The following is a 19,032-nucleotide window of genomic DNA, read 5'->3' as shown; positions in this document are numbered from 1 at the left end:
AAAAAAAATGAGCCAAAGAAAGATCAGAAGCGACTAAAGGGATCCAACAGCTGTGAAGAACCCAAGGGAAAACACAACCTTCCCCCAGCTGTGTAAACCAAGGCGTTCCTTTAATTCCCAATGCGCATCAGACCCCAGCCTTTCTCAAGAGAAAAACAGTTTGATGAAGGCAACAGGGCGTTGGATCTGCTCGCCCATTTCATCTCCCTTCCTTCAGTTCTTGAACGGATCACACACCTTGTCATTTATGAAGTCCCACCAATGTAATAAACCGCTGTGCAGGTCACATGGTCTTATCTACACATGAAGCCGTTCTTCCCTTAAGAAAGATGGAAGAAGAAGAGGAGGAGGAGGAGGAGGAGGAGGAGGGGAGGAGGAGATTGGATTTATACCCTGCCCCTCACTCGGAGTCTCAGAGAGGCTTACAAAGGCCTCTCCCTTTCCCTCCCCACAACAGACACCCTGTGAGGTAGGTGGGGCTGAGAGAGCTCTGACAGAAACTGCTCTTTTTCTAGAACAGCTCTGACAGAACTATGGTTTGCCCAAGGTCACCCAGCCAGCTGCAAGTGGAGGCGTGGGGGAATCAAACCCGGTTCTCGCAGATTAGGGTCTGTGCACTTAACCACTACACCAAACTAGCTCTGGATTGGCAAGACTGTCGTTTCCAAATAGGGAGCAATGGTGAATGCTTATCTGTCTTTCCCCCCCTGCTGTGTAGCTTCATAGCGGATCTATCCATGCAGAGGAGGAGGAGGAGGAGGAGGAGGAGATTGGATTTATACCCTGTCCCTCACTCGGAGTCTCAGAGCGGCTGACAAACTCCTCTCCCTTCTCCTCCCCACAACAGACACCCTGTGAGGTAGGCGGGGCTGAGAGAGCTCTGACAGAAACTGCTCTTTTTCTAGAACAGCTCTGACAGAACTATGGTTTGCCCAAGGTCATCCAGCAGCTGCAAGTGGAGGCGTGGGGGAATCAAACCCGGTTCTCGCAGATTAGAGTCCGCACATTTAACTCCTGCACCAAACCGCACACTTAACCACTACACCAAACCAATGTAATAAACCGCTGAGCCGATCACACAGTCTTATCTACACATGAAGCCATTCTTGCCTTAAGAAAGACGGAGGCTTCAAAGTTATTGGGATTCAGCCACAAGATACTTCTCTGTCTATTTAACCAGCGTGCGTGTGTTTGTGTGTGGAAAATGTGTGGAAGAGCCATCATGTTGGCTGGCCTAGGCCAGTCCAATCTCACCCAATCTCAGAAGCTAAGCAGTCCTGGTTAGAACTTGGATGGGAGACCACGTAGGAAGTCCAGGGTTGCTACGCACAGGCAGGCCATGGAAAACCACCTCGGTTCATCTCTTGCCTGGAAAACCCGATGGGGTTGCCATAAATTGGGCGCAATTTCATGGCCCTTGCTAACACCAATCCTGAGGCCGCACCCTTCCCCCCACCTCCTGGAGTTCCCTGCCAAGGCATCTCAATGTTTGGTGTCGTGGTTAAGAGCGGCAGACTCTAATCTGGAGAACCGGGTTTGATTCTCCACTCTTCCACATGAAGCCTGCTGGGTGACCTTGGGCCAGTCACAGTTCTCTGAGAGCCCTCTCAGCCCCACCTACCTCACCGGATGCTTGTTGGGGGGAGAAGAAGAGAATGTGGCTTTTTAGGACACGTGAGGTCTGCTGGGTGACCTTGGGCCAGTCACGGTTCTCTCAGAGCTCTCTCAGTCCCGCCTGTTGCGACACGAGGCCTGCTGGGTGACCTTGGACCAGTCACGGTTCTCTCAGAACTCTCTCAGTCCCGCCTGTTGCGACACGAGGCCTGCTGGGTGACCTTGGACCAGTCACGGTTCTCTCAGAACTCTCTCAGTCCCGCCTGTTGCGACACGAGGCCTGCTGGGTGACCTTGGACCAGTCACGGTTCTCTCAGAACTCTCTCAGTCCCGCCTGTTGCGACACGAGGCCTGCTGGGTGACCTTGGACCAGTCACGGTTCTCTCAGAACTCTCTCAGTCCCGCCTGTTGCGACACGAGGCCTGCTGGGTGACCTTGGACCAGTCACGGTTCTCTCAGAACTCTCTCAGTCCCGCCTGTTGCGACACGAGGCCTGCTGGGTGACCTTGGACCAGTCACGGTTCTCTCAGAACTCTCTCAGTCCCGCCTGTTGCGACACGAGGCCTGCTGGGTGACCTTGGACCAGTCACGGTTCTCTCAGAACTCTCTCAGTCCCGCCTGTTGCGACACGAGGCCTGCTGGGTGACCTTGGACCAGTCACGGTTCTCTCAGAACTCTCTCAGTCCCGCCTGTTGCGACACGAGGCCTGCTGGGTGACCTTGGACCAGTCACGGTTCTCTCAGAACTCTCTCAGTCCCGCCTGTTGCGACACGAGGCCTGCTGGGTGACCTTGGACCAGTCACGGTTCTCTCAGAACTCTCTCAGTCCCGCCTGTTGCGACACGAGGCCTGCTGGGTGACCTTGGACCAGTCACGGTTCTCTCAGAACTCTCTCAGTCCCGCCTGTTGCGACACGAGGCCTGCTGGGTGACCTTGGACCAGTCACGGTTCTCTCAGAACTCTCTCAGTCCCGCCTGTTGCGACACGAGGCCTGCTGGGTGACCTTGGACCAGTCACGGTTCTCTCAGAACTCTCTCAGTCCCGCTCGTTGAGACACATGAGGCCTGCGGGGTGACCTCGGACCAGTCATGGTTCTCTCAGGACTCTTTCAGCCCCACCTGCCTCACAAGGTGCCCCTTGAGAGAGGAAGGGATGGTGATTGTAAGCTACTTCGAGATTCCTTAGGGTAAGAAAAAACAGGGTGTAAGAATCAACTCTTCTTCATCTTTCAGCATCCATACCACTTTGCAGGTTGGTGACCTACACCATGGCTGGTTTGAGGACACAGGATACGACTGCTGCATATTCCCACAAAGTTTCTCCCAGAAGTTATCTGAGGGGACAGCGAGTAAACAACCCCACCAGCCCTTGGGCTCCTGGGACAGAGTTCCTGGGGACATTCGACGTTCCGCAAGAGCTGAATCCATCGCCAGATTTGCCCCCAGGTTGGTCTCGAAGGACCGGCTTTCTCTGGCTCTGCGATACGCCTCTAACGCTTTCAGCACATTCCCCTTCCGCTATGACCTGCCTGGGTGGAGAAGTCAGAGTAAAGCTTGCCGCCACGTACTGACTTCTTGGCATTTACATCAGATAATGCCGGCAGATATTAGCGGCGTAATGTTCTGGGCAATTATTCATGACTGCTCAGACATTGCTTTTGACCTCCGGTTCACATCACAGCTCCTGTCCTTTCAAACGCCTTGTTTTGAGAAGCTTGTATCCCAGCTGAGTAACAAGAGACTTTAGCACGGGGAAGTCCGTGGAATACCAGGGTTTTCAAATGGTCTACTAGCTGTTGACATTATGGCTCTATTCTTACAAAAACGCTCTCAACAGGGCAAGCAATCAACAGATATTGACAAAGCACTCAAACTGGTGGCTATTCAGTTAGCAAACAAGGCACTCAATGGAAACGGTATACTGTTCTAATTCGGTAGAAATAAGCTGCATTGGTATTTAAAGCACACACACACAAAAAAGCTGGCTGAAATCACTAAAGGTGAACAAAAAATGTATAAAAATAATATTTTAATACCGAGTTTGAAAACGCAATAACCGTATAACTAGATAAAGGCAAGGTGTTCTTACAAGAAGCAACGGTAGTGCAGACAGGGGTCATTTCCTGCAGGAGTGCACAGGAGCGGCGCTTCGGCAGTAAAGAGCCCAGGGGGCGGGCACATGCAAGAAGCCCCGCCCCCTGCTCCCAGCAGCCCCAGGCCACAAGGAGCAAGAAGCAACCAGGTAAGTTGCAGAGCTCCCTCCCAGATAGCAATCCAAAACAGTCCAGTGGCACCTTTAAGGCCAAGGTTTATTCAGGTACAAGATCTCCCTCCTCTATGAGGGCAGATCTGCACTTCCCTGTCCCCCCATAGCTAGCAATCCAAAAGAGTCCAGTGGAGCCTGAGCGGTGGGTGTTGCCTTCTGACACACTTCCAGTGATGCCAAAGGGTGTGGCATATGCAGATGTTATGCTAATGAGTTATGCTAATGAGCTCCTGCACCTCTTTTTCTACGAAATGACCCCTGAGTACAGATGATGATGAATGCACGTCAAGTTGGACTATGGAATTACAATACAACAGGAATGAGACACATTGAAATTTCTGAGACTTTACTTTTTCTGCACGACTGTTGTTTCTTGTAAGAACACCTTGGCTTTATTCTAGTTATATGGTTATTGTGTTTTCGAACTCGGTATGAAAATATTGTTTTCATACATTTTTTGTTTGTTCACCTTTAGTGATTTCAGCCAGCCGTTTTTTTGTGTTTTGTACCCATTCTTGTAGGAGCTGCGGTGTCTCAAGTGGTTAAGATGCTGAACTGCAGGCTGTGGAAGGTCAGTAGTTCAGCAATTCGAGACCCGGGTGCCGCATGATGGAGTGAGCGCCCATCTCTAGTTCCAGCTCCTGCCAACCTAGCAGTTCGAAAGCAAGGAATTGCAAGTAGATAAATAGGGAAGGGAACAGCATTCCGTGCGCCTCGGTGTTTAGTCATGCCGGCCACATGACCACGGAAACGTCTTCGGACAGCGCTGGCTCTTCGGCTTTGAAATGGAGATGAGCACCGCAACCCTAGGGTCGCACTCGACTGGCTTTTGAGCAAGGGAACCTTTACCTTTTACCCATTCTTGTACGCTGGTTCCCGTCCTTCTTTGGTTTCCCTTTGGTATCTAAAGTGGCAGGTGTTTGCATCGAAATGCACGCTCGTCAGAACCGGAACTATTGCTGAAGCGACTCGAAAGGTCAACGACATCAAAGAAGTAGATAAAAACAGTACAGTCAGGCCAAAATGTGCTTTCTTAATGAAAACATAGCTGAAAGACAGTCCAGGGAATGGGGGGGGGGGACACTTCAAAACTAAGCCGACTCACAAAACGACCAGGCATGAAGAACTGGAAGTTCCTCCCAAAAGTCAAATGGTATCATATTCGACACTAGGGTCCCCCAAGGCGGTGCCCACAGGCACCACAGTGCCTGCGAACACCTTTCCAGCAAGCATTATTTATTTATTTTATTATTTATTTATTATTCAAATTTATATTCTGCCCTCCCCGCAAGCGGGCTCAGGGCAGATCACAACACAATATCAGAAACACATCAACCATTTCAGACATATAAAATATAGATATAGACAATGGAGACAATTTAAAAAAAAATCAAAACAGAGCACAGTATTTATCCTCATACAGAGGTTTCCAGCTGGCACCATCGCTCTCTCGAGCTTCTTAACCTAGGCCACGAGAGATGGCCGCTTCAGCTTCAGCTTCAGCTTCAGCAGGGGAGTCTGAAATTTCATTGGACGCCCGTCGCCTCAGCCGCTCACCTCGAAAAGTGGGTGGCACCGTGTGGGCTTTGGCCCAGCGGGGCTTCTGATTGGCCCCTGAAGACCTGACTGGCAGTCAATGCTCCCTCTAAGCTGTGGAGTCCTGTGAGCAAGAATTCTACTTGGTGAGCTCCTGGCATTAAAGCTGTGAGCGAGCGATTTGGCTGCTGTATAAATTAGTTTGCTCTGGAGCCATCCTTCCTGAGCTGAGACAAAAATGTGTGAGCCGGAGGCTAAAAAACTGTGAGCTGGCTCACACTAACTCAGCTTAGAGGGAACACTTGTATCATACAGTGGCCAACCGGTTCCTCTAGAGGTCTAACAACAGGGCAGAGAGGCTGAGGCCCTCCTCTGATAAGAACACAAGAAGGGCTCTCTTGGATCAGACCTGTGGTCCATCGAGTCTGGTGTCTTGTCCAACGTTCCCTCTAAGCTGTGGAGTCTTGGGAGCAAAAATTCTACTTTTTGAGCTACAGGCATTAAAGTTGTGAGCAAGTGATTTGGCTACTGCATAAATTAGTTTGCTCTGGAGCCATCCTTCCTGAGCTGAGACAAAAATGTGTGAGCCGGAGGCTAAAAAACTGTGAGCTGGCTCACACTCACTCAGCTTAGAGGGAACACTGCTGGCAGTGCAGATTAAGAAAATGTTGTTCCCGTGGGAGCTACCAGCATAGAGGTGGTTTTATCCTCCCTCTCTCCTCCTTCCCAGTGAATTTTTAAAAAATAATTACCCCTCTTCTCCCCTGCACTTGGGCCTCCTCTCTGTGTGTGTCTCTGCCTTCTGTGGCAGCCATTTTGTCACTGAGCCCTCCACACTGTGTTAGAATCCCCCTATTCTCCACGAAGAACCGACTGGTAATTGGTTCACCTTTCGATTTCCCCAAGGCCCACAAAGCTACCGAAAAGTTCTGCTCATTTAACGTGCAGACTCCCTCAAAAACGTGAAGAAAGAAGAAGAAGAAGAAGAAGAAGAGATTGGATTTATACCCCGCCCTTCACTACCCAAAGGTGTCTCAGAGCGGCTTACAAACTCCTCTCCCTTCCCCTCCCCACAACAGACACCCTGTGAGGTGCGTGGGGCTGAGAGAGCTCTGACACAAACTGCTCTTTTTCAAGGACAGCTGTGCCAGAGCTTGTGACTGACCCAAGGTCACACCAGCAGGTGCAAGTGGAGGAGTGGGGAATCAAACCCAGTTCTCCCAGATTAGAGTCCGCGCACTTAACCACTACACCAAAGGTGACCTTCTCCTGCCGTGTTAGTTTTTTTTTTCTTGCGGGGATTTATTTAACTAACATCAATTTTTTAAAAAAACTACTGTCCACAGGGACTGCTGTTACTCCAACAAGAGTGGGAACTCGGGGTCGAAGTAGATGAGACAGCGGCCCTGAGTTCTCTCCGGGGACATCCACTCCTAGGAGGAGCAGTGAAGATTGATCTGGACTCAGCAGCTTTTTGAAGGCCTCTGTAAGTTTAGGCCACGAGGAGAAAAAACAGAGCTCATGGGACCAAAACACCATAAGTGCCCCTGATGAGTAGGTGTGACTGACCGTGTTCACGTAGCAGTGGTCCGACTCCTCGCTCTCAAAGAGAATGACGTCCTTAACAAAGACGGCGATGGCTCTCATGATGAAGGACATGAAAAGGTGCATGTGGATGTAGTTGCGGGTGCAGTGCAGTTTCCTGGAGGAGGAAGATGGCATTTGAAACGAGTCAGAACATAAGAACAGAAGAGAAGCCACACTGGATCAGGCCAGTGGCCCATCCGGTCAACACTCTCTGCCACACAGTGGCCAAAACCCAGGTGCCACCAGGAGGTCCACCAGTGGGGCTAGAACTCCAGAAGCCCTCCCCCAAGAACACACAGCATCACTATCCTGGACTATATACCTGCACAAGATGGGATTTCTCTTCAAAGTCCCTTGGTGCCAACCTGTACTGTTACGCACTGGACAATCTTGGACTACTTGATGCTATACTTAACTCGGTAACTATGGTTATTATTAATGTGCAGTAAGGGCAAATAGCCATAGGTTGTTATTATTTTTGTATCCTCTATTAGTCTCTTGTTATGCTTTGCACTGAATAAAGATCATTCATATTTGTAATTGTCTCTGATGCGGTAACTGAATTCCAGGGCTAAATCTCGTGTCTAAGCGCTGACCACAGAGCTACCACTGTGACAGTACTTGTGTGCACCTTTGAGTTAGAATTGCTGATGTGTTAAGTCCCAGATGCCAGCTGAGAGATTGAATCTCTGCTCTTAGGCTGGGTGGGGACCCCTTGGAAGAGATTCTGGTGGCAAACTGTTGTGAATTCTAGAGAGAGTAGAGACTGTCTCGTGGATTTTGTTTCAGGTGCTGAAATATAGGGTTCCCTCTCACCCCTGGACTGGGCTGAGTGGGTTTAATCCTGTACAGAGTTGGAGGCTAAAAAACTGTGAGCTAGCTCACACTAACTCAGCTTAGAGGGAACACTGGTGTGGGGTGAGGCCTGGGGGACCTGTTGCCTCCAGCAGGGGGCGGGCAACCCTCTCTATGTCTAACGGGGGGCTTTCAGGCACACTGAATAATGCACTTTCAATGCACTTTACTGATCATTTGCAAATGGATGTTATCATTCAACACAGTCAAATCCAGTTGCAAAGAGCACTGGACGTGCCTTATTCAATGTGTGTGAACATTTTTGACTCTGTCCACAAAGACACTCTGGCTCTAGGCATGACAACTTCTACAAGGCGTGCCCAGAGCTATGGACCAACCCCCTTTCTCCCCTCGCTCCATTAATTTGCATTTCCTTCTTTCTCAACCCGTTTCCCCGTTACCTGAAAATGCAGAGAACGATCATGGCCATGGTTAGGGCTACGAGAGACAAACTGTGTCCAATGGTGTAGCCAGTCTTCACAAAGCCGTAGAAGACGGTCTGCAAAAGAGACAAAGAGACCAGCCGATTCATCAGAGCGCTTATATATATGTATGTTGATTTCCTTCCCCCAACAGCCCACTTCCTCCCACGATCCAGGACTGCCCTTGAGATAACAGCTCTGAAAGGACTCGTGACTGGCCCAAAGTCACACCAGCAGCTGCACGTGGAGGAGTGGGGAATCAAACCCGGTTCTCCCAGATTAGAGTCTGTGCTCCTAACCACTACGCCAAACAGGACTCTGTGACATTTTCCCCTACTGAGGTCCCTGTCTTCCCCAAACTCTGTCTTCCCCAGGCTCCATTTGCAAAATCTCCCGGTTATTTCCCAAACTAGAACTGGCAACCCAATCCCTGCCCTGGAACGTCTTGTGGGTTCCTCACTCTCGGCCCGGCCCCACTTCTTCTTGCCTGCATGGTGTAGTGGTTATGAGCGGTGGAGTCTAATCTGGGAGAACCAACGTTAATTCCCCACTCCACCTCCACATGAGGCCTGCTGGGTGACCTTGGGCCAGTCCCAGTTCTCTCACGACTCTTCCAGCCCAACCTGCCTCACAAGGTGCTTGTGGTGGGGAGAGGAAGGGAAGGCGATTGGAAGCCACTTTGAGACACATGAGGCCTGCTGGGTGACCTTGGGCCAGTCCCAGTTCTCTCACGACTCTTCCAGCCCAACCTGCCTCACAAGGTGCTTGTGGTGGGGAGAGGAAGGGAAGGAGATGGTAAGCCACTCTGAGACACATGAGGTCTGCCGGGTGACCTTGGGCCAGGCCCAGTTCTCTCAGGACTCTCTCAGCCCCACCTGCCACCCAAGGTGCCTTTTGTGGGGAGAGGAAGGGAAAGGCAATTCTAAATTGCTTTGCAACTCTTTGGAGAAAGTGAGGTATAAAAATGACGACTTCTTCTTCCTCTTCTTCCTCTTCTTCTTCTCCTTTTCCTTCTTCTCTGTAGTCTGGAGATGAGCTGTAATTCCAGGGGGTCTCCAGGCCCCACCTGGAGGCTGGCACTTCTTCTCTGTAGTCTGGAGATTAGCTGTAATTCCAGGGGGTCTCCAGGCCCCACCTGGAGGCTGGCATCCCTAGGTGTAGTGGTTAGACTATCGGACTAGGAGCTGCTCATTGCCAGACGGAGAGACTTTGTGGCATAAAATTCAGTGGTGGCCACTGAGAACGAAACCAGCCGCAGTTCACGCAGCCGTCTCTTTAATACATCTACGGCTTGCCTATTGCCAGGGAACTCTGAGTAAACATTTAATTCATTTCAAATGAAATGAGCAGCAAATCCCCGGACGGGAGGTCAGCTGCCGCATGAAAACGCTCACTTCGTGTTGCTGCAATTTTCAAACTGTATATTCCTTTATCAGTAAAGCGCACTCGTGCTAACACTCCGGAGATCTGACGGCGGATCTTGTGTTGGAAGGGTTCTGTTAAGAGGCTTTGGTTAAGAGCATCAAAGAATGCTCTGCTTGGACTCCTCAGGTGTAGGGGAGGCATGCTGAGTCAGCCTCATAGATGTGAGGGAGAGGCCACGGCTCGGTGGGAGAACATCTGCTTGGCGTGCAGAAGGTCCCAGGTTCGATCCCCGGCATCTCCAGTTAAAAGGATCGGACAAGAAGTGATGTGAAAGACCTCAGCCTGAGACCCCGGAGAGCCGTAAAGAGCAGTGCATCTGCTTGGTGTGGAGAAGGTCCCAGGTTCGATCCCCGGCATCTCCAGTTAAAAAGGACCAGGCAGGAGGTGATGGGAAAGACCTCTGCCTGAGACCCTGGAGAGCTCCAAAGAGGGGCTGTGGCTCAGTGGTAGAGGCTCTGCCTGGCATGCAGAAGGTCCCAGGTTCAATCCCTGGCATCTCCAGTTAAAAAGGACCAGACAGGAGGTGATGGGAAAGACCTCCGCCTGAGACCCTGGAGAGCTGTAAAGAGGGGCTGTGGCTCAGTGGTAGAGCCTCTGCCTGGCATGCAGAAGGTCCCAGGTTCAATCCCTGGCATCTCCAGTTAAAAAGGACCAGGCAGGAAGTGATGGGAAAGACCTCTGCCTGAGACCCTGGAGAGCTGTAAAGAGGGGCTGTGGCTCAGTGGTAGAGGCTCTGCCTGGCATGCAGAAGGTCCCAGGTTCAATCCCTGGCATCTCCAGTTAAAAAGGACCAGGCAGGAGGTGATGGGAAAGACCTCTGCCTGAGACCCTGGAGAGCTGTAAAGAGGGGTCGTGGCTCAGTGGAAGAGCCTCTGCTTGGCATGCAGAAGGCCCCAGGTTCAATCCCCAGCATCTCCAGTTAAAAGGATCAGGAGGTAGGTGATGGGAAAGACCTTAGACTGAGACCCTGGAGAGCGGCTGCCCGTCTGAGTAGGCGATACTGACTTTGATGGACTGAGGGTCTGATTCAGTAGAAGGCAGATTCATGTCAGGGACTGTGGCTCAGAGCACCTACTTTGCACGCAGAAGGTCCCAGGTTCAGTCCCCGGCATCTCCAGTTAAAAGGATTCAGTTAGGGGGCGATGGGAAAGACCTTAGACTGAGACCCTGGAGAGCGGCTGCCCGTCTGAGTAGGCGATACTGACTTTGATGGACTGAGGGTCTGATTCAGTAGAAGGCAGATTCATGTCAGGGACTGTGGCTCAGAGCACCTACTTTGCACGCAGAAGGTCCCAGGTTCAGTCCCCGGCATCTCCAGTTAAAAGGATTCAGTTAGGGGGTGATGGGAAAGACCTTAGACTGAGACCCTGGAGAGCTGTAAAGAGGGGTCGTGGCTCAGTGGTAGAGCCTCTGCCTGGTATGCAGAAGGTCCCAGGTTCAATCCCCGGCATCTCCAGTTAAAAGGATCAGGCAAGAAGTGATGTGAAAGACCTCTGCCTGAGACCCCGGAGAGCCGTAAAGAGCAGTGCATCTGCTTGGCGTGCAGAAGGTCCCAGGTTCGATCCCCAGCATCTTCAGTTAAAAGGATCAGGAGGTAGGTGATGGGAAAGACCTTAGACTGAGACCCTGGAGAGCGGCTGCCCGTCTGAGTAGGCGATACTGACTTTGATGGACTGAGGGTCTGATTCAGTAGAAGGCAGATTCATGTCAGGGACTGTGGCTCAGAGCACCTACTTTGCACGCAGAAGGTCCCAGGTTCAGTCCCCGGCATCTCCAGTTAAAAGGATTCAGTTAGGGGGTGATGGGAAAGACCTTAGACTGAGACCCTGGAGAGCGGCTGTCCGTCTGAGTAGACGACACTGACTTTGATGGACCAACGGTCTGATTCAGTCCACAGCCGCTTCATGAGTATTCATGGGCATATGATGCTGAAAGACAGAAGTGCTGCCCCACCCAACCACGTCTTGCCAAGAACTCCCCCCTCCTCTTATCAACACAGATTTCCAGCATGGGCAGATATCAAAATCCGCTCAGAGCAGCAACACCAGAGGGTAAAAATGGAGCAAGTAAATGAGGTGTGTGTGTCCACATTTTCCCCCCTCCCTGCCTCACCTTGGTGCGCTCCATGACTTGGTATGCGCACTGATGCTGTAACCCAGGGTTCCCCAACATGGTGCTCCTGGGTGCCATAGTTGCCGCTGATACCCTTCTGGGCTCTTAACAACTGTTTTTAGAAAGTGGATGAGGCTAGGTGGGGCTTTTGCCTGGCAGGGTTTCCGATTGGCCATAGGAGATCTGATTGGCTGTTTGGTATAGCGGTTAAGAGCACAGACTCTAATCTGGGAGAACCGGGTTTGATTCCCCACTCCTCACCTTGCAGCTGCTGGATGACCTTGGGTCAGTCACAAGTTCTCCCAGAGCTGTTCTCGCAAGGACAGTCCTCTCTCAGAGCTCTCTCAGCCCCCCCCCTACCCTGTCTGTTGTGGGGAGGGGAAGGGAAAGGAGTTTGTAAAACTGCTCAGAGACTCCGAGTGAAAGGGGGGGGTATAAATCCAATCTCCTCCTCCTGTGCAATGTTGCTTCGGCAGCGGCTGTCAGCACGGCACAAAGACCTTCACTACGTGACTGAAGTGTGTATGTGAAAAAAATATTTCAAAACAGTCTGTTTGTTTTTTTTAAAAATGCATCCCATTACACAGGGCTTCTGCCTGAAATGTTGAAGACTTACAGTTAGTGTTAGGCATAACCCTGCTCCCTGACATTTTGTGAGTTTGGCTCTGCCTCCTGCGTCATCCATTTTTTTTGGCTGTGCCCACTGCTTTGTGTCAGAACTCCAAAGGTACCCGTGGGCTTAAAAAGGTTGGGGACCCCTGCTCTAACTGCTGTATAACACTATCACGACTTCTGCTTCATATGCAGAAGTTAACATCAACAAGAACTAGGGCGTTTTCCCTAGCTGCACTGGTAGCTCCCAAATGAAATTCGAGCTCTGCGGGATCTTCAACAATTCCGTAGGGCGGTAAAGACCGAGCTGTTCCGGCAAGCGTTTTAATAGTCCGACCACACTGCCACACTGACCGTTCCACATAACGACTAGTACTTTATAACAGATGGCCGCCACATCTTAAATCTTAAATTTAATAAGCTGTATGTTGATATTTTACCGATTGTATTGTTTTAGACGATGTTCTATTAATTGTATACTGGTTTTTAACTATTGTAAGCCGCCCTGAGCCGCTTCAGCGGGAGGGCGGGGTAAATAAATAAATAAATTTGTGAACAGGAAGACGCATGAATAGCGAATGGCAGATCTCTGCATTATATCTAGTTGGCCGCTGTTATTTCTTATTTGGAATGATGGATTATAGTAGTAGTAGTAGTAGTAGTACAAACACCTTTCCCTTCCCCTCCCCACCACAGACACCCTGTGAAGTAGGTGGGGCTGAGAGAGCTCTGGCAGAAACGGCTCTTTTTCAAGAACGGCTGTGCCAGAACTACGGCTTGCCCAAGGTCATCCAGCAGGTGCAAGTGAAGGAGTGGGGGATCAAACCTGGCTCTCCCAGATTAGAGTCCACGCACTTAACCACTACGCCAAAATTCAGCTTTGCTGGTCTCAAGGGTGCAGCTGGACTTGCACTTTCGTCTGCTGCTTCAGACCAAACACAGTCCCCCACCTGAATCTGACAGAAACCTGATACTGATTCTGGGGCTTCAAATGTTCTACTGACCTCGGGCAGGACTGTGGCATTGGGATCGTATCCGCAAGCTGCAAAGTACGTCGCGGGCTGCATGTCAGACCAGCCGTCGCTTGTGCAGTTCCTACTCATGTTACCTAGAGAGGAATAAGAACAGGGTCAGAAGTGTGCATCTATTTATTTATATCCCAATTTTCTCCCCTGGTGGAACTCAACGTGGCAGAGAACATTTTTCTCCCTTCCTCCGTTTTTTTCACAACAACAACCCTGCGAGGTAGGCCAGGCTGAGAGTTTGTAATGGGCTCAAGGTTACCCAGCGAGCTTCCATGGTAGAGGCATGAATTTGAACTTGCGCCCCCCCCCGAGTCCTAGTCTGCCGCTCGTGCCGTCCTGGCCGCAAACGTGGGGGGCGAGGGCCGTGCAGACAGCATCAGAAACAGAGGCTGATTCTGCACCCACCTGTTTCCTCGCAGTTTTTCCCACAGCCGTGTTGGGAGGTTAATCTCACAAGAGCGTAAGAGGAGCCAATGTTGGATCAGGCCAAAGGCCCATCCAGTCCAACACTCTGTGTCACACAGTGGCCAAACATACCAGGGGCTATCAGGAGGTCCAGCAGTGGGGCCAGGACACTAGGAGCCCTCCCACTGTTGCCCACCCCAAGCATCAAGAATACAGAGCATCGCTTGCCCCAGATTGAGAATTCCATCTATAAGAACATAAGAGAAGCCAATATTGGATCAGGCCAATGGCCCATCCAGTCCAACACTCTGTGTCATACTGTGGTTAAAAATACCAGTTGCCATCAGGAGGTCCACCAGTGGGTGTGATCTAAGAGGGTCAAGCTACAAGTAAATTAATATAAAAATATACAAATGTTTATTAGGGTGTACACATAAATAAAACATAAAAAGGTTAAAAGAAATAGTCAGAATATAAGACTCAAAGAACATATTTCATTCAGAACTGATTGTTATACATATCCAATAGATGGGTAAAACTTTTGACCTAAAGACCATACGCGTTTTGGCCCCTTCGGGCCTTCCTCAGTGGTCAGTATTCTTTAGTTTACAATGACACACATCCAGAAATACATGCATAAAGAATTATGTGTGTGTGTGTGTGTGTGTGAGACCAGGTGTTGCTTTCTGATATGCTTTGCAGTTATTGCAAGTTTGTATACTGGGCCATGGATATTAGCTGTGCACAGGGGTCATTTCCTGCAGGAGTGCACAGGAGCAGAGCTCCAGCAGTAAAAAGCCCAGGGGGTGGGCACATGCAACAAGCCCCACCCCCTGCTCCCAAGAGCTCTCCGTCGCAAGAAGCAGCCAGGCACGTTGCAGAGCCCCCTCCGCCCCCCCGGTCCAAAACAGTCCAGGGGCACCTTGAAGACCAAGTTTTATTCAGGTACAAGCTCTCCCTCCTCTGCGAGGACAGATCTGCACGCCCCCCCCCCCCAATAGCTAGGAATCCAAAACTGTCCAGTGGAGCCTGAGCGGTGGGTGTTGTCAGGGGGTGTGGCATATGCAAATGAGTTATGCTAATGAGCTCCTGTGCCTCTTTTTCTACGAAATGACCCCTGATCAGCACTCAACCTGGAACTCATTAGAATTGGCTACATTAGGGGTGTGTGGCCTAACATGCAAAGAGGTTCCTGCTACAAAAAAAGCCCTGGGTTTGGACAACAAACAAGGTAAACAGAATAAGAAGCAAAAGGTGGGTGTGGCAACATGGGGGTGTGGCCTGATATGCCAATGAGCTGTGATGTCAGGGGTGTGGCCTAATAGGCTACTGAGCTTCTGCTGTTGGGTGTGGCCTATTATGCTAATGAGTTCCTGCTGGGCTTTTTCTACAAAAAAAGCCCTGGATAAGCACATGGAGCAGAGGTCCATCAGTGGCTATTAGCCACAAGGTATAGATAGGAACTCCTGGTCTGGGGCCAGTGATGCTCTGTATTCTTGGTGCTTGGGGGGGGGGAACACCAGTGGGAGGGATTCTAGTGTCCTGGCCCCACTGCTGGACCTCCTGATAGCCCCTGGTATGTTTGGCCACTGTGTGACACAGAGTGTTGGACTGGATGGGCCTTTGGCCTGATCCAACATTGGCTCCTCTTACGCTCTTGTGAGATTAACCTCCTGACACGGCTGTGGGAAAAACTGTGAGGAAACAGGTGGGTGCAGAATCAGCCTCTGTTTCTGATGCTGTCTGCACGGCCCTCGCCCCCCACGTTTGCGGCCAGGACGGCACGGCGTGCCCTGCCCCTTCGACTTTACTCCAAGACTGCCGCTGAACTTTGCAGAGGTCACAACCTGCCCCCCCCCCGTTCTGATGCTTCCCCTGCAGGCTTGCGCGCACGGGGTGGGTGGGTTTTGTTCTCCTTATGCACTAAGCTTCATTTGCGCTTCCGTGTGGGCTGCGCTGTCAATAGGCACCTTAGCGAGAACACTTTTTCTCCTTTCTTAAGGCTCACCCCTGCATTGTGCTTTCTTTTCACTGGCTTCCAACCCTCGCCACGTTGACGGTCCCTCCATTCATCAGCGCCTCGGGGTCTTCCCACCTGCTTCTGGCTGTTTTTTGAAGGATTGATTTGAAATGTACCCCGCACACTCGCTCCTTCTTCCCCATCTCATTCAAGGAGAACGCTGTCTACCTTTCTTTTTTCTCCGGAGTATAATCGTTATCACCCTTTACGTCCTGGAAACTTTTCCAGCCTAAACCCTGGATGAATGAGAAAGGCAGAAAGCATTTCTTCCTCCACAGAATAACAAGAAGAAGAGGAGGAGAAGAGATTGGATTCATACCCCGCCCTTCACTACCCGAAGGAGTCTCAGAGCAGCTTACAATCTCCTTTCCCTTCCCCTCCCCACAACAGACACCCTGTGAGCAACGCTCCCTCTAAACCACTGGTTCCCAAAGTGGGTGATACCGCCCCCTGGGGGTGCTGGAACGATCCAGGTGGGTGGGTGGGTGGAGCCTTGGCTGCAATTGGGGGGCGTTGAATACAAGCAGGGGTCATTTCGGGAGCGCACAGGAGCGGAGCTCTGGCAGTAAGGAGCACAGGGGGTGGGCACATACAGCAAGCCCCGCCCCCTGCTCCCAGAAGCCCTCAGTTGGGCCCCTGAGGAGCAAGAAGCAGCCAGGTAAGTTGCAGAGCCCCCCCTGCCCAGCCCGCCTTCAGGTACAAGCTCTCCCTCCTCTGTGAGGATAGATCTGCACGTCCCCCCCCAATAGCTAGCAATCCAAAACAGTCCAGTGGAGCCTGAGCGGTGGGTGTTGCCTTCTAACACACTTCCGGCGATGTCAGGGGGTGTGGCATATGCAAATAAGTTATGCTAATGAGCTCCTGCACCTCTTTTTCTACGAAATGACCCCTGAATTCAAGTAACGGGGTGGTGGAAGCATAAAGAAAGAAGTCTTTTGGTAGTAGGCCAAAGAAGTTTGGGAACCTATGCTCTAAACCGTGGAGTCTTGTGAGCAAAAATTCTACTCTGTGAGCTACTGGCATTAAAGTGGTGAGCGAGCGATTTGGCTACTGCATAAATTAGTTTGCTCTGGAGCCAAACTTCCTGGGCTAAAAATGTGCGACCCGGAGACTAAAAAACTGTGAGCTATCTCACATGGACTCAGCTTAGCGGGAACACTGCCTGTGAGGTGGGTAGGGCTGAGAGAGCCCTTTCGAGAACTGTTTGTGAGAACAGCTCTGAGAGAACTTGTGACCGACACAAGGTCACACCAGCAGCTGCATGTGGAGAAGTGGGGAATCAAACCCGAATCTCCCAGATTACAGTCTGTGCTCTTAACCACTACACCATACTGGCTTTCAAATAGCTCTCATGCTTAGGACATCAGACTAGACCAAAAGGTCTCCATGGTTTCTATGTTTCTGATGCTGTTTGCAACCACAATTACACGGCATACCCCCCCCCCCCTTCGACTTTGCTCCAAGACTATTTCTTAACTCGACAAAGACTGCCTCTTAACAGTTTACTGGCTCAGAGGGAAGCAGCATTAGTCTGCAGTAGAACAGATCGATTCGGGTCCAGTAACACCCTACAGGCTAGCGAGATTTTCAGAGTGTGGGCTTTCGAGAGTCAAAGCGCCCTTCGCCGGATACAAGTTGAAATGGAGTCATGCCTCTCTATTCCGACTTGCATCTGATGAAGGGAGTATGAAAGCCCATACCCCGGGAATCTTGCTGGTCTCTAAGGAGCTGTTGGACTCAAAGCAAGATAACTGGTGTGATTCCAGGGGTTTTTCAGCCCCAGTACTTCTCAGAAGCCCTTGTGCCTGTTCGAACTCTGTGCTGGATTCAAGCCATAGGCATATAGTATTTCAGCAACATACTTGCATAAATGGGATTCCCTCTTTTTGTGTGGTTTCTCTCCAAGCCTGGATGGCCCAGGCTAGGCCAGTCTTGGAAGCTAAGCAGGGCGGCCCTGGTTAGTACTTAGATGGGAGTTGTCGTTGTTGTTCAGCCGCACAGTCGAGTCCGACTCTTCGCGGCCCCGTGGACTACATCACGCCAGGCGCTCCTGTCATCCGTCATGCTCCGGAGTTTGCTCAACTTCATGTTCGTTGCCTCGATAACACTGTCTAGCCATCTCGTCCTTTGCCGTCCCCTTCTTCTTTGAAGAGCCAGTTTGGAGTAGTGGTTAAGTGCGCGGACTCTAATCTGGGAGAACTGGGTTTGATTCCCCACTCCTCCACTTGCTCCTGCTGATGTGACCATGGGTTAGTCACAAGCTCTGGCACAGCTGTCCTTGAAAAAGAGCAGTTTCTGTCAAGAGCTCTCTCAGCCCCACCCACCTCACAGGGTGTCTGTTGTGGGGAGGGGAAGGAAAAGGAGTTTGTAAGCCGCTCTGAGACTCCAAGTGAAGGGTGGGGTATAAATCCAATCTCTTCTCTTCTTCTTCTTCTTTGACATGCAGTCTTTCCCAGCATCAGGGTCTTCCCCAGTGAGGGCTCCCTTCTCATTTGGTGGCCAGATTATTTGAGATTCTGCTTCAGGATCTGGCCTTCCAGGGAACAGTCAGGGTTGATTTCTTTTAGGATTGACTGATTTGATCTCCTTGTAGTCCAGGGGACTCTCAAGAGTCTTCTCCAGCACCATAGTTCAAAAGCATCTATTCTTCGGCGCTCAGCCTTTCTCATAGTCCAACTCTCGCAGCCATACACGTACTGCTGGGAATACTATTGCTTTGACCATACGGACTTTGGTTGGCAGGGTGATGTCTCTACTTTTTATCATGCTGTCTAGGTTCGCCATCGCCTTCCTCCCAAGGAGCAGGTGTCTTTTAATTTCATGGTTGCAGTCACCGTCTGCAGTGATCTTGGATCCCAGGAACATGAAGTCTGTCACTGCTTCCATGACTTCCCCTTCTATTTGCCAAGGAGTGATGGGGCCAGATGCCATGATCTTAGTTTTTTTGATGTTGAGTTTCAAGCCCACTTTTGCGCTCTCCTCTTTCACTCTGAGCAAGAGGCTCTTGAGGTCCTCTTCACTTTCTGCCGTTGGTGTGGTATCACAAAACCCAAACAAGGACCCACGGTAAGTAGGAAAACCAATATACAATAGATACCGTGCACAGATGAATTATAACCTATCAAAAATAATTTTATATATTTAGAAAAATATTA

General features: G+C 50.7%; 1 protein-coding gene and 2 non-coding genes across 3 annotated transcripts in view; 2 read left to right on the top strand and 1 right to left on the bottom strand.

Moving 5' to 3' along the window:
• Nucleotides 1–19,032, bottom strand: part of LOC107123473 (vasoactive intestinal polypeptide receptor-like) — a gene marked incomplete at its 5' end in the record, with an annotated part of 92,234 nt that overhangs the window by 60,523 nt on the left and 12,679 nt on the right. Inside the window, 3 exons of the mRNA XM_015426727.1 lie at nucleotides 6,984–7,116; nucleotides 8,258–8,355; nucleotides 13,432–13,535. Coding sequence (XP_015282213.1) covers nucleotides 6,984–7,116; nucleotides 8,258–8,355; nucleotides 13,432–13,535 — 335 coding nt within the window. The remainder of the gene's footprint in view (nucleotides 1–6,983; nucleotides 7,117–8,257; nucleotides 8,356–13,431; nucleotides 13,536–19,032) is intronic.
• On the top strand, nucleotides 10,272–10,343 carry TRNAA-GGC. The gene has a single exon. It is a non-coding gene; the product is annotated as a tRNA-Ala (tRNA).
• Nucleotides 11,088–11,159, top strand: TRNAT-GGU. The gene has a single exon. It is a non-coding gene; the product is annotated as a tRNA-Thr (tRNA).

This window comes from Gekko japonicus, unplaced genomic scaffold (assembly GCF_001447785.1).
Source record: "Gekko japonicus isolate JY-2015 unplaced genomic scaffold, Gekko_japonicus_V1.1 scaffold3403, whole genome shotgun sequence".
Classification (NCBI taxonomy): Eukaryota; Metazoa; Chordata; class Lepidosauria; order Squamata; family Gekkonidae; genus Gekko; species Gekko japonicus.
The sequence above is the reverse complement of the archived record's forward strand: the minus strand, read 5'-3'. Positions and strand labels throughout refer to the sequence as shown.